The sequence below is a fragment of the Macrobrachium nipponense genome, chromosome 4 (genome assembly GCF_015104395.2).
Source record: "Macrobrachium nipponense isolate FS-2020 chromosome 4, ASM1510439v2, whole genome shotgun sequence".
Classification (NCBI taxonomy): Eukaryota; Metazoa; Arthropoda; class Malacostraca; order Decapoda; family Palaemonidae; genus Macrobrachium; species Macrobrachium nipponense.
The window spans coordinates 111,918,613-111,933,612 of record NC_061100.1 but is presented as its reverse complement, the minus strand read 5'-3'; the positions used below and the strand labels follow the sequence as shown (position 1 = coordinate 111,933,612).

At 34.3% G+C, this 15,000-nt stretch overlaps 1 protein-coding gene across 1 annotated transcript in view; it reads right to left on the bottom strand.

Moving 5' to 3' along the window:
• LOC135211481 (anoctamin-8-like) overlaps positions 1-14,445 on the bottom strand; it is a 31,283-nt gene extending 16,838 nt beyond the window's left edge. Inside the window, exons 1-7 of the mRNA XM_064244788.1 lie at positions 14,348-14,445; positions 13,472-13,652; positions 10,771-10,931; positions 9,393-9,495; positions 4,639-4,771; positions 2,073-2,189; positions 11-117 (exon numbers count right to left, since the gene is read on the bottom strand). Coding sequence (XP_064100858.1) covers positions 11-117; positions 2,073-2,189; positions 4,639-4,771; positions 9,393-9,495; positions 10,771-10,931; positions 13,472-13,585 — 735 coding nt within the window. The 5' untranslated portion in view covers positions 13,586-13,652; positions 14,348-14,445. The remainder of the gene's footprint in view (positions 1-10; positions 118-2,072; positions 2,190-4,638; positions 4,772-9,392; positions 9,496-10,770; positions 10,932-13,471; positions 13,653-14,347) is intronic.
• Positions 14,446-15,000: the final 555 nt, after the last annotated feature.

Sequence of the window (15,000 nt, the reverse complement as noted above, 5' to 3'; positions counted from 1 at the left end):
GGGTCCATACCCAGAACATAATGCCCAGGATCGCTGGTATGGTAAGGGCAGTCGTGTAATGCCCGAGCCAGGCGAAATAAAATGCAATATGCGACCCAAAGTAATCCTTTATGTCATCTGTGGAAAAAAAAGTATTTGTGATTTTTTGTGAAACAGAGCTAAAAAAAAATTGAATTTATTGTCGATCATAGATTGTATTCGTATAGATAATAGTAATAATGTGACAAATTTTTGATAACTTCACATTACTTTTTCATACTGAATAAAATGACGTGGAGAGAAAAGCCAGATAAGATTAACAGACTAATGCGATGTGGGAACATACCCTTAAGGGGCTCATTTCCCGTGCTTTAGTCATTTTCTAGAGCTGTTAAAACTAACAAACCATACAATTTCGTGATATTTTAGTGCACAGTATTCCAGAGATCATCACCCATATCCAAGGACGAGATGTTAGTTAACAAAGGTTTAATTACTGCGTTCCTTGCTTGCCATTAATTGTACTTGGTTGGTGGAATCATTAACAGTCGCTTTGACGAGAATATCGGTGAGGTCTTGCATGAGGTTGGCAGTTCGGATGTTAGATCCCTGGGCAACCCAGATAGTGATGCTGATGAAGATGAGCGCTTCTTTTACGATGGCGATCCCCATTTGTCGCGTCAGGTGGCTATTGTTGATGTTGCAGTAATGGGCTCTCTTATCTGAGGAGACCTAAAGGCCTCCATACACTGAACGATTATCTGAATGACTGTCTGGATCGTTCGCAAAAACACTGTGTATGGGCTTGTCTGAATGCAAAAGTGGGCGGAGCTTCCTGTCTGAACGATTTCAGCGGGAATCTGTCACGACCAGTTTGCTGGCTTGTGACTTGAGTCTGCCATACACAGATCGTTCAATGCATGGTTTTGTCTGCCGCGCACGTCTCTTCTAAAGATAATGACATGTCTTCCAGAGACAAAATCTTTGTTCAGACTGAAATCGGTGCGGAGATCGTTCATGCTGTATGAATAATGTGTGTTTAGGTTGATAACGACAATCGTTCAGACAGTCGTTCAGTGTATGGGGGCCTTAAGAGTTAGACTGTAAACTTAGAGGAATTACCTTTGAGCAACCCAGTCTCGTCATCCATACCCGGAATGATAGGAAGATTCAGGAATTACGTCCTTCGAAAGATTCCAAGTTCTTGGAATAGCAGTGGAGTCGAGAGCGGATAGCCGTCTGTCATGCATTCTTCGATGTTTTGGTACAGGGCAGAGGAACGCTAACAAAATCATTCTGAAAGGCGGTGAACCCCACAAAGATGAAAATATTCCCGCCCACATGGTTAAAACCTTTACTCATTGTGTTAGTAGTTAAAGACACGTTAGACAATATCCAACAGCTATTTATCGGCATCAAGGGCGGAAATGGAAGACTTCTATATAGCTATCAGGAGCTAGCAAAATGCAACTCTTGGCTTTCGCTAGATGTTCTATGGAACAGCCTTCAAAAAGATAATTTGGGAAGTTGTCTTTTCCTGCAGCCTCCACGAACAGCGTGTCATATAAACATGTGTCTGTCCAACTTAATGCCTTTCGTGGCAGTGAGGTACAGCATCGCCTCTCCTTTGCACACACAACAAACAACGAATACAGTATCAGACGGGATCATTATTCTCTTCCCAGCAGTTAGTTGGTCTAGTATTCATCCACGGTGAACTAGGAAGCATTTACTTCATGATCTCCGAGGCTACATAACCTCCCTGAAGGAAGACATTAGGAGTGACTTCTACTGACGTTGAACGGGGGGTCTCTAATGAGAGCCAGGTATAAGATTCCCATCACGGTGACACTAAGAACGAGAAGTGGCGACTGGACATTTGTCTACAGAAAGGAGCTGAGCGAAACAGCTAAGATGGATTTCTGCAGTACAGTTTAGAACATTAGCCACAAAACAATTATATATTTTTTTCCTGTGTAGCTCTTTCCCACCCTTAAGTTAGAGGTGAAAGAAGTAAATGAATGACTTGTGTAAAGAATAACGGTCATATTTATCTGATATTCTAAAAAGTACAAGAAAATGAAACTTCTTACCTATTGGCTGCCTCTTAAGGAATCCTGGAACCCATTTGGTCTTCAAAGCTTTCAACTTTTCGTATTCGTGAAGTGGGAAGACATTCTTAATGACGCCCCTAGACAGAAGCTTTGGTACTGAAAACACCAAAAACGATAATAACAATAACAACAACAACAACAACAACAACAACACAACAGCAATAATAATAATAATAATACAGAAGACAAAAAGGCCTTCTTATGTGAAAGTCTTAAGTATATAATTATAATGAATTAGAAATCTTTAGTTTTTTCCAGGATATTGGGGTCAAAAGCTACAGAAGGAATAATGAAAGTAATAAAAATAATCTGGGATAAAACCAGCAGGTAAATAAAACAGCATTAATAATGATAATTATACAATAACAGCGCTAATTATAAAGAAGAAACGATGACTTCACGAATGTTACTGCTTTCTTGATTAATAAAAGCATTCGGTAAGTACAAATATTTATCCAAATACACATCGGGGGCGTTTCTCAACTTTAATTAACCAGTGAATGTTACATTTCAACCCCGGAGTTACTACTGAGGAGCTAAACTCAATGACAGCATCGTCTGTCAGTCATGTCATCCATTTCAACAAACAAATCTTTACCTCTCCAGAATCCCAAATGACAACATCATACTTAACAAATATGCTTATCGAGTTGCTATCTCACGCAAATCCTCCTCCCTTGTCCTTTTTGGTAATACGAACTGACGGTAACTCACGGTACCTCTCATATTTAAAAGTAGCCGGAGTTGGGAGCTTTCGAGAGGTGGTAAATTGCAAGATGAAACGGGTATCAGGTTGGGATAAAGAGTTTAAGAAGGAAAGTTATTTGCCATTCATTTCCTAGAGATGTGTTAAAAAATTAAGCATTGCTAGTTAATTTGATGAAAACAGAAAAAATGAAGACATAAAAGATAGACAATAATTAAGAAAGTAAAAAAAAAACTAATGATGAAACTGACCTTCAGAGGATCTCTAAGTTAGACCAAAGAACCACGATAATACAAAGAATTTTTTTGCAGCCCAGCGATTGGGAACATGGTCAAATGACAGGCACCCGGCAAAGGCAACCAACTTTGGGGTCTGATATGAGATCCTCTGATACTTCGGTCACTTATGGTAAGCACAGGAAAAAAACGCCGCCATAGAAAGTGTCCTAAACTTCCTTGTAAAATAAACCAGAAGAGTACTTAGTTATAGGTTGTCTTAAAAAGAGAGATTGACTTCATTTCTAATCAGCTTTATATAAATGCATTTTATGCAGCTGAAGGCATGTTAGGTAACTGTCTTATGTTCATCCAGATGAACTTATCTAAATTTCCGTATAAATAATCATCCAGATTTCGCTTTCCAAAACCTTCTGGGAATATTAACACATTCATACCCAGTGCATTATGGGTATGAATGGGTATCCAAAGCTATTTCCGCAAGATTGTTGAGCAGTAATCCAGGAAAGAAGCAATCATCTTAAAGAGGCGAGTTTTTTTAATCAATATTCATCCAAGATTCAAACCTTAATTTACAGTTTTCTTCATAACCTGTATTCATGCCAATATTTCAAGTTTCAGAAAAACTTTCATGTACCGTGAAGAACATTGGCCTAAAAAGACACTCATAGTAATTGCATAGCTAATCACTGGCTAACAAACAGTTGTTTGTTAGAGAATTAAGGTGGTTTTGTGCCAACACTTACTCTTGCCCAGTTAGCAAATCTTGTCTGATAATAGATTCCGTATTTCTTCCACAGCTTCATAATGCATTGTACATTTTATTGCACTGTAATGAAAGACTCAGAGTTTTTTTTAACAAAACGCTCTGTTAACCATAATTACACCACTACTTTGTATCACCCTAACTAGCTTTACTGGCCGTTGGTAGGCTCTACACTTTACAGATTGCCAGTTTTTTTTTTTACGTAATGTCTCTTCGTTTCACCGTTCAGCAAAAGAGGCCAAGTTTAAGTAATGGTGCTATTCTGCCTTAGAATATTTTTTTTAGTATTTCTTTTTTCAGCTCTACATTATTTTTTTTTTATTCATATCTTCTCTTTGGTTAGTTTCTTCAACGTATTAGCATTCTACATTAAAGGTAATAATAATGATAATAATAACAATAACAACAACAGCAACAACAACAATAAAAATAATAAGTGCTAATCTATAAAAGTTCGAATAAGATTGAACTGATTAGGATCAATATGTTTGAATCAGAAAATTACCTCTACAAATGTTGTTACCATCATAGTATTGCACACACACATTATATATATATATATATATATATATATATATATTCCATATATATATATATATATATATATATATATATATATATATATATATATATATATATATATATATATATATATGTATATTCATATTATATATATATATATATATATATATATATATATATATATATATATATATATATATATATATATATATATATATATATATATATATAAACATACATTATGGAATGTATACCCATACACGGATATGAATAAAACAATTCAACTACTCACTAAAGTATATGAGCTCTCCTTACCTACTGCCTGATCTTGCCTGAGGAATACACCAGTGAAGCCAGAATCTGACGGTGTCCTGAGCGAATTTAGAAAGTAGAAAACGATGCTCTGTCGTTCCTGCGTCGTGAAGAAAGTTTCCTTGTCCTCCGAACCCTTGGAAGGAAAACAAAGCGCTATCCTCAAAATTTATCCGCTTCCGTGGGCAATTATTTCAGATGAAGTAAATCTGATATTCAACACACATACATACATACATACATGTACATAAAATAAATATGTAGTTATATATATGTGTGCTCGTATCTATATCTATCTAATATCATATATATGTATATATATATATATATATATATATTATATATATATATATATATATATCTTCTTCAAGTAATCAAAGTCCACAATTATGTAAAATGTGTATTAAAAATACATAAAAGACGGGAGCTTTGTCTACTTGATCAGTAGACCTCATCAGCCGTACTGATTTTTCTTTTCAAAAATTATATACAAAAAAGTTACGAAGGGCAGGCAGGACTCTGGAAACGTCTCCAAGGGAGATAACCACCAAAACAAACTCTCTTAATTATGTTATTCCCTCGTTTTTTTATTACTTTGATTACTTGAAGATTTTCCAGTCACGTTATGGTGATTTTTTGAGATATATATATATATATATATATATATATATATATATATATATATATATATATATATATATATATATATATGGAGTGTGTATGTGTACCTATATCTATTTATCTATATACCGGGTGTTTCGAAATTAGAGCTCCCCTCCACAGATCAAATGCAAAGTTATAAAGTTTTCTGCTATAGCCTATCTCCAAGTACATTATCTTAAGTTTCTATTAAGCTATTTTTCATTTTACATTTCTTGTATTTTCAGATTGAGTGACGGAGTTGATACAGCCATGGCTAACGACTCGGAGGAAATCGGATGGATTGACCGAATCCGGGCTATAACCTTCAGAGAGGCCAGGGATGCAGGCGCATCCTTTATTTCATTAGCTAAATGCATTAAAAGAGATTAATCCTTTGTTAAAAGAAACTGGAACAAAAATCCATATGACTGTCATCGCGAAAAGAGTGAGAATCTTGGAAGGCCTGAAGTCCTTTCTCAGGAGTCAAAAGACATCATAGCTGAGGCAGTGGGTAGACCAAGAAAGTCTTTACGTAAATTGGCGCTTGAACTAGAAACAAAAAGGGAAAAGAAGAGAAGTTATAGTGCTATATATCGTGAGTTGAAAAACTCTGGTATCAAGCCATTTATGTTATCAGCAAGCCCAACATCACTCAGCAACAGAGAGAAGACCATGCATGGTTTTGTGGTTCATTTCTTAAAGATTGGGATGAAGCTGACTTTCTCCATGTTGCCGCATCAGATGAATTCTTCATTTACACAGTCAGGAAGCCAAATCATACAAATGACATCATTTGGGCTGCAAAGTTGGATGATATCAGTAATGATGTGCACTATCGCCAAGTTGGAAAATTTCCTGAATGTTTGGGGATTTTTCTCTATTTCACAGCCAGCGATAATGTGGATCATCAAAGAAAAAGGACACTCGTGGAATGGAGAATGATTCAGGGAAACTGTGCTTACTGGTGGAGTATTTCCTTTCCTCAAAGATCCTGAAAATTTGTTATCTGTTGAAGAAGTCACATTTTTGCATGATAAGACACCATGTTTCAAGGCTCTTCAGACACAGGAACTGCTTCGAAACAGTGGTATAGATTTCTTCTCGTCAAGTAAATTGACCTTAATGTGTGTGAAAACATTGGTAGTATCTTAAAGGATCTTCCGAAGAGATGTGACCAAAGTGCTCAGGGAAATGGAGTATGAGTCTCAGCTTTTTTGCGATTTGCTGAAATCATACCCCTCAAGAATGCAGGCTGTGGTACAGGCAGATGGAGGCCACACAAAATATTAAATAATTGAAGAGAAACTTAAGTAAATACCTGTTCTGAGTTACTTTTGTTTTTGTCCATATCAATTTTAGTTTATGCTGCAGAGGGGGAGGAAGCGGTGCTCTAATTTCGAAACACCCTGTATATAAATCGATAGATAGATAGATAGATAGGTATATATAGAGTGTGTGTATCTATATCTATCTATCTATCTATATATCTATCTATATATATATATATATATATATATATATATATATTATATACTGCTACTTTCATAATGCATATATCTTCTCTTTGACTGTATGAAATGTTATATAAACGAGTTTTTGCGGTATTTTCAGATTCCTTAGTTAGCTTAGAGTTATAGGATGTCTAAAAATGTATGTTCAGATTTCGCATAACATAATTTAAACGTTAATATAATATTGAATGTAAAAAGAGAAAGATTAACTTTGTCCGTATTAAGCTAGAAATTGTTTCCATAATATGTCAACACCTCAGATAAAGAGGAACTCACTTTTGTTTTCATAACATGTCAATACGTCTGATAAGGGACTTCTGTCTCGGACGAGTACGTCGTTGTTGAGTATACTACTTACATGACTGGTTTCATACGTGTATGTCTTTGTCAAGAAGCCATGTGAAGATTTCACCCTGTTCCTATGGTATTGCATCATCTTTTCATAAGATCATTCTAGAAGCTTCTGTTCAAGCATATGTCATCTTTGGGAAATGACGTCATTTAGTGTTGATTTCTTTATAAATCGTAATTCCTTCTATATTAGAATACTTTTATCATCTTAAATCACGTAATAATAAATGTTATTTGTAAATGTAATTCCAATTTCTCTTTAGATATTTTTTTGAAAGAGAAATTTTATGATATTAGCTGAACTACGTGTCCAAAACGATTTGAGCCCGTCAGTCTCTTGAAGTTTGCCGATAAAAGGAGAGAGAGCTTTCATTACAGACTTTGAATTCCTGGCGTATAGAGGTCTCTCTCTCTCTCTCTCTCTCTCTCTCTCTCTCTCTCTCTCTCTCTCTCTCTCTCTCTCTCTCTCTGGCGTATAGAAGTCTCTCTCTCTCTCTCTCTCTCTCTCTCTCTCTCTCTCTCTCTCTCTCGTGCCATACTTGATATTACAGTAACGTAAAGATTTAATAATTACTGAATGGTCACTCGTAAATTTTAGATTTTGTATTTTTTAGAGTTATTTAGTATTCATTAGTGCTTTTTGTGGTATCTGAACAAACATTGTACAAGTGTGTAACGGCGCCTTTTCTTTTCTGAAAGATTGTGAAATGGTGAAATTTTTGGAGTTAGCTGCAGCAGAAAGAAAAAATTGGTACAAAGGTAATGTTATACAAGGTTTATTATTTGCAACTAATAGTTTCGGTGGTTTGGGGAAAATTTTAATAGTTTCGGTGGTTTGGTGAAAATTTAAATTTTTACACATTGCAAATTTTTGTGTTTTGTGTTTGTTTCATTTGAAGTGATTCTTTGTGCATTTATCCATTTCTTCTTATTGGAGTGTGTGTTTTTATATTATATTCTGTGTGATTAGTGCTTTTTACATTTTTGGTATTTCCCACATTTTTCTGTATATTCATCTGCATTCACAATTTGATTAACTTAGTTGTTTTCATTAATTAAGCGTTGTACATTTAATTGAATTTAACACTTGTAAGTTTATTTGCATTTACTTAGAATTCATATCAAGGTTTTAGTGTTTTTAACGCTTGTAGATTAATTTCCAAATTTTAATTATTATCCAACACTTTTAAATTTTGATTGAATTAATTAATCAATTTTCTTGAATGTTTTGTGATAAATTCATTTTGAATTATTTTACTTAATTAACTCAAGGATTAATTAAACTTTGCTTTGTTTTCGAGTAACGATAAATTTCCCTGATATTATGAATTTCACTTATAAATTTTGAGTTTGATAATTAATTTTTGTATTTAAAATTTTTGTAAGTGTTTTCTTTTTCACCAGTATATGTAAGTTACTTTTGAATTCAGGGAAATAATTAGACTTTTAAAGTTGTTTATGGGGGGATATCCTTTAATTAATTTAATTACACATAAGATTACCTCACACCTATTTTAATGAACTTAGTCTGAGTTTCTGCAATACTGGTAATTTGTTTAAGGGATCGCTGTTGCTTTTAGAGTGTTCAGTCGCATTTGACTTGTGATGAAGGTTCAGGTGCCTGGCTGTTGTGAGGTACTCATTTAATGATTGATAGGTGTAGTAACCAGATAAGTGGCACTTCGTCACAATATGTATACCATATATATATATGTATATATATATGTGTGTTTGTGTGTGTGTGTATGTATGTATATATATCACATACTTAAATACATACATACATAATGCATACATACTGCATACATAAATGTTTTTAACCCAGTTCCAAAAGAAAGGACCCCAGATAAAAGGTAACATAGTTATCCCAGCATCATCTATTCTTTGGCTGATAATTCACAGATGGAGCTCTTTTGCTGACGACTTCTTCGGCCTCTGCAACATCATACTTTTAGTCAGACGGTTCGTCAGCAGCACATCGAACCTCTGTAGTACAATGTGGCCTCTGTACGATGTCCCATTTATATCTGCCTTACTCACTCTCTTGAGCTTCGTTTCCCATCACTCGTTCGTACTATCTGCTTAGCGCTTGTTGTGTCATTCTGTCATCTCTCTTACCAAAACAAGAAGAGTTCATAGATTCTCTTGCCTGATACAGCAGAAAACTTGTTTTTCGTTTGAGAGAGAGAGAGAGAGAGAGAGAGAGAGAGAGAGAGAGAGAGAGAGAGAGAGAGAGAGAGAGAGAGAACTTACCTCGAACCTTAAGAATTTCTTGCGGGTAACTTCCTGGAGATCACCTCCAAATACGTTTGCTGTTTTCTTGATGAGTCTCATTTGCTCAGCTCCTTTCATCAGGCTGTAAGAGAATATTCAAATTTACGATACTTTTTTTTATCTAGATAATCATTATGAATTTACTTTGGAAAAATATAATCAGAAATAACATTTGCACGTAAAACTGAATGTTTTGAAACCTGACATAATCTTTGGGATACTACCAACAATCAGGAATAGTCAGTTCACTGTGCATCCTATTAAATATGCGTCACATACAATAAATTTCCTTATTAAACGCACACAAAATACAATCAATAAATATCATGTAGATAGTATACTAAAGAAATCTAGCCAAAGAAAGAGAGGAAAATAAACAAATATGTTAATTAAGACGAAGGTAAAATGTGAGTCACATGCAATACATTCGCTTGATAAAGATACATAAAATGCAACCAATAAATATCATCATGTGAAAATACCAATAAATCTAGCCAGAGAGAGGCAATAAATGAAATTGTTTGATAAAGATGGAGGTACGGCGCGAGATGAGAAAGAACTAAAAAATTAAATAGCAAGCAGATAGAAAGAGAAGAGGGAATGAAGAGAGGGAGATATCAAAAGTAATGAGGTAAGTAAAGAGATAGGAACAAATGGAATATATGGAAGGTTCGAATTACAAAATTTTCACAAAGTGAGAACTAGAGGAGGGACTGATACTAAATATTTCTTTTTTTAATTGAATTTTTCACAAAGTGGGAATACAGGAGGGACTGATGCAAAATATTTCTCTTTTTTATTTAATTTTTCAGAAAAGTAAGCTAGTTACGAGGCATTCTGAAAGGAAAATGAATAAGTGGAATTTAATGAATGGTGTACTTAATTCTTCAGGATGATAAAAAATAATTCCCCTTGCTCTTCTAAAGATTTATTTACATTCGTATCTTTTCTTTTACTAATTTGTTGATTTATCTTGGTTTAGAATAATTGATCTCTTCTTTCTGTATTTCCTATTATCTGCTGTAATTTCTTTCACACGAACACCATACACTTTTGATGTTTAAATTTCAAGTCAATGGCCCTTGGAGATCTGCTCCACATGAATAGAGTTCATCTCGAGAATAATAATAATAATAATAATAATAATAATAATAATAATAATAATAATAATAATAATAATAATAATAATAATAATAATAATTACTACGATGGGAAATATCTAAAATAAAGGATATTTTCTTTGATGAATCAAAACAAAATTTATCTTCCCAAAGCATTTTACCGGTGACTTTTAATACGTTCGAAAATTACCCTAAGACGGGAAATGAAAAGAATTTTATTATCATCCAACACTCACCCATCAAATTTGCCTTTTATATGTAAACAGACGGACTTGGTACTAGGCTGATACCTGGAAGAAACACTCAGCTCTGGGAGAAAAGCTTCCATTGAGCTCTGTAACCAACCGATGGCTTGTGCGGTAGCCGTGGGCGACATCACCATCACCACGTCACAGTCCTTCCACAAATAATTGGGGAAGGGAATGACATGTCAGAAAAAAATCTTTGAGGTTAAATACGAAATACTCACCCGCACACGCTCACTGTAACACAGACACATACTATATATTTAGATACACATACACACACACATATACGTATATATATATATATATATATATATATATATATATATATATATATATATACGTATATATATATATATATATATATATATATATATATATATATATTTATATATATATATATATATATATATATATATATAAATATATATATATATATATATATATATATATATGTATATATATCGTATATATATATATATATATATATATACACACACGCATATATATATATATATATATATATATATATATATATATATATATATATGCACATATATTTGGGATCATGTTATGACTGTTGATGTTGTAAGTATCCTGGTTTACGATTCAGAACTCACTGTCGATTACCACAAGCTTTACGGAAATAAACAAAGGGATTTAGATTTGAAAACTAAATTGTGGAGTACTACCATAGAGTTAGCTCTCCTCTTAGCTTTCACTGGGTTTACCCCAAAGTCCATTTTTGAATAAAGAGTTGAAAATGAGTCATATATAGATAAAAAAGCTGGCTAGCTGACTATAGAATTAGTTTTGGGAAAACTAAGTTTTAAAAAACCTCAATGGGGCCAAAAGATGCTTTAAAAATAACTTTAGTACCTAAATTCGGATTATATGGAAGGTTTTTTAGAACCAAATATCCTTGAAGGAATCAACAGGTGCCTGTTCGATCAATGTGTAATAGATTAAGGAAGTTATTGACAGCTTTCAATCAAGTAAGCAGATCGTTATGACAAATATAACTCAATAAATAAATGAATATGTGCGTATATATACGAATCCACTGGTCACTTTTTACCAGAAGCATCTGTATATGTAAGAACCGCGATGTCCTCTTAACTTCTCGAAATCTTCAAACTTTTTGGATATGCTTGTCACCACGAAGCCTCAGATCCAAATGCAAGATTATTAAATAATTCTGATGTCCGCGGCAGTATTCTAACCAGCATCCAGGGTAGCAGAACGTAACCTATACTCTGTTTTTTTCCATCTGGCCATCCGCCTGTGGTGGTCGCGCATGGTAACACTGCGTCCCGGGCTTTAAATAGTTACGCTGTGTAAGTTTTAGGTAAATAAAAGGATATCCGGGTGTACATTTGCAACTGAAGAGTGTTTTAATAATTTACTGTATGCGAATTACACCGTTAATATACGAAATATGATATTATTTGAAGCCCGGGACGCAGTGTTACCATGCGCAAACACCATAGGCGGATGGACAGATGGAAAAAAACAGAGTATAGTTCTGACACTCTGGATGAAGGTTCAACTCCTGCTACATAAGAATGACTTCATATTTTCTTGCATTTGGACCTAGGGTGCTTTGGTGACGAGCATATCCAAAAAGTCTAAGGATCTCGAGAAGTTAAGATGGCATCGCAGTTCTTACAAATCCAAATGAATGTGTTTTGTACCCACCCTCATTTCTCTCGTTCTTTCACTAACTTCTGAGATGACTAACTCATTCGATCCAGTCTTAATTGGCTTGCTACGATCTACATCAGCATGGTATTTTCTTCAAAAATACAAAACTACAAGAAACTGTACGCATAAAAAGGCATCCACCGACCAAGATGTTCAAAAGAACAACTGACTTGTATTCATAGGTCTTGAGTCATAATACTTTTTCAACTAAGTCACCGTAAGCTTTGCATGGAGCCTCTTGAACAAAAAAGCAAATGATAGCTGGGGCACTTGAGATGTCTGCTGTTACAGAAAGACAGTATTCCTTCATTAAGCGCTGACTAATGAAGATTTTCCTTTTGCTGATAAACTCCTATCTCTCGATAAGCGGAAATTGTAAGACTGTAGGCGATATATTTTTTTTCAGGCTGTACCCCTATCTGTGTTCTCTTAATAAAGCCCATAATACTGAATTTAAGTTATATGATAAATGTTTAAAGAGAAAACTGTGGCAGGTGTGAGGGAATAACAAGTATGCTAATAACCCACCTAGCGTAATAAACTAATATTCTGATCACACACATACACACGCAATTGCCAACACATATGTACACACGCAATAGCCATCCTTTTTTTTCATGCCATTGAAAATTAGTATCTGTATTTTTATGGACAAAGATCATTTAAATGTTTTTCCATATTAAAGGAATCTAAAACCGAATTAAGTTATTGGAAGCCGCAGCAGTAGAGAATAAACTCATGGGCTTTCGATAATTACAATAGCACGTAAAACAAGAAATGACTTCGGAGGTGATTCAACAACATATGTAGCGGTGTATTTATGAAAACTGATCGACCGACAAGACAGATAGACACACAGGCAGACAATGTATCTAATCCCTAGTGAGGCTGAATGATAATCCAACGCATGGAAAGACCAATGGTAAATTTACTTACAGCAAAAAAAAAAAAAAAAAAAAAAAAAAAAAAGAGAGAAAGAGACAATCACCTTTTCCTGAATTGTCTGAAGCCATTCCTTTTTGGGTGTGATCACGTGACTTCCGTAAGGAATCTTCTCCTGAATGAGCTTAGTCGCCTCATTTAGCCTCCTTCTGATGTCCATGTATGCCAAAATCTGGACTCTTTCGGACCTCAGATATACTTCAGGGGATCGTGTGAAGGCTCCTTATCTGTAAAGTTTACGACATATAAATTAAGTCAGTTTAACACAAAATGAGAAGAACAAATGATATCTAGTATATATTTTCATCTCAGTCATTATGATCATAAGAATGTTCATAACTTGGACTGAAAAGAGAGAAATGTTTGGAAAGTAATTAAAACTAAATGGTGAATCAGCAACAGACATAAAAATAAACGATTTTTATACATATAAGTTTGATTGAGCGATTATCGTAAAACAAGCGTCTTTCTAAAAGATGAAAAAACTGCAAGAAATAAACACATGAAAAATGCATTTTCTTGTGGGTGTAAATTGCACTTCACATGAAATTCAATTATGGGAATTTATCATAAGTAGAAAACAGTTACATTTTTAAACGATTATTACCATAAGTGTTCTTTCACTCAACACAGAAAGAGAACTATAGCAACGTGAAAAAAACTGATTTGTATTGGATATTCAGACACTGATGGTTAAAAAAATAATTATCATAATAATAAGTTTGCTGTAGATGTTTTTTAAAGCTACATCTTACGTGACGTCAAACCGTAATAAGAAACCCGCAATGAAAATACTTGTTTGGATAATTAGCTTTCATGGGAAAAACGACAGCGAGTTCCTCTCCTGTTCCTGTCTACGATGCAGAAATCTTAGTCGGTTTGTTCCCCAAAATTTATAAGAACTAAAACATTTCCTCCTTACCTTTAGAAGATGGAAGTTACCCGGTACACTATCCTTAATTAAACACCTGTCACCAGGTAGCCGGCGAGAAACAATGGTAGCTGCTCATCAAGAAAAGGATTCAGGTACAAAAATCATTATCGCCCATATCTTATCTCTCTCATCGTCATATTGATTAGATGAGCTTTAAATAAATTTCTCTTCATATCAATGGGTAATTGGTGGATTTCCGGACTAGTTCGAATTCATTTCTTACCAATACGTTTTTTTTTTACCATGGTATTCATTTGCAGGCGAAATACTTTTGTGTCTAAAAGATTACTATGGCCTCTAAAAAAACCGAGCTACCAACATCATCAGTACTTTAATTAATACTTAATTGACTTTGATCGTATCATCAAGCCTAATGCAACGGAATGAACTGTCACTGGTTTTTACGAATATTAACCATTTGATAGATATTCTTCAAGTTCAAGACGAAGGAAAAATGAACAGCTTCGTTTCGCAGTTTTTAAAGAATCAAGTCATGTGTTCAGTGTTCGGCATTTTACTCTGAGGCGCCCTTTACAGTCGCTGTTCTATGAAGAGGGGGACTGAATAGCAGGAAACATTATACGACATACATTTCTCATTAATTAGTAACTTCTATAGTGAGTAGATCAAAAAGAAAATAC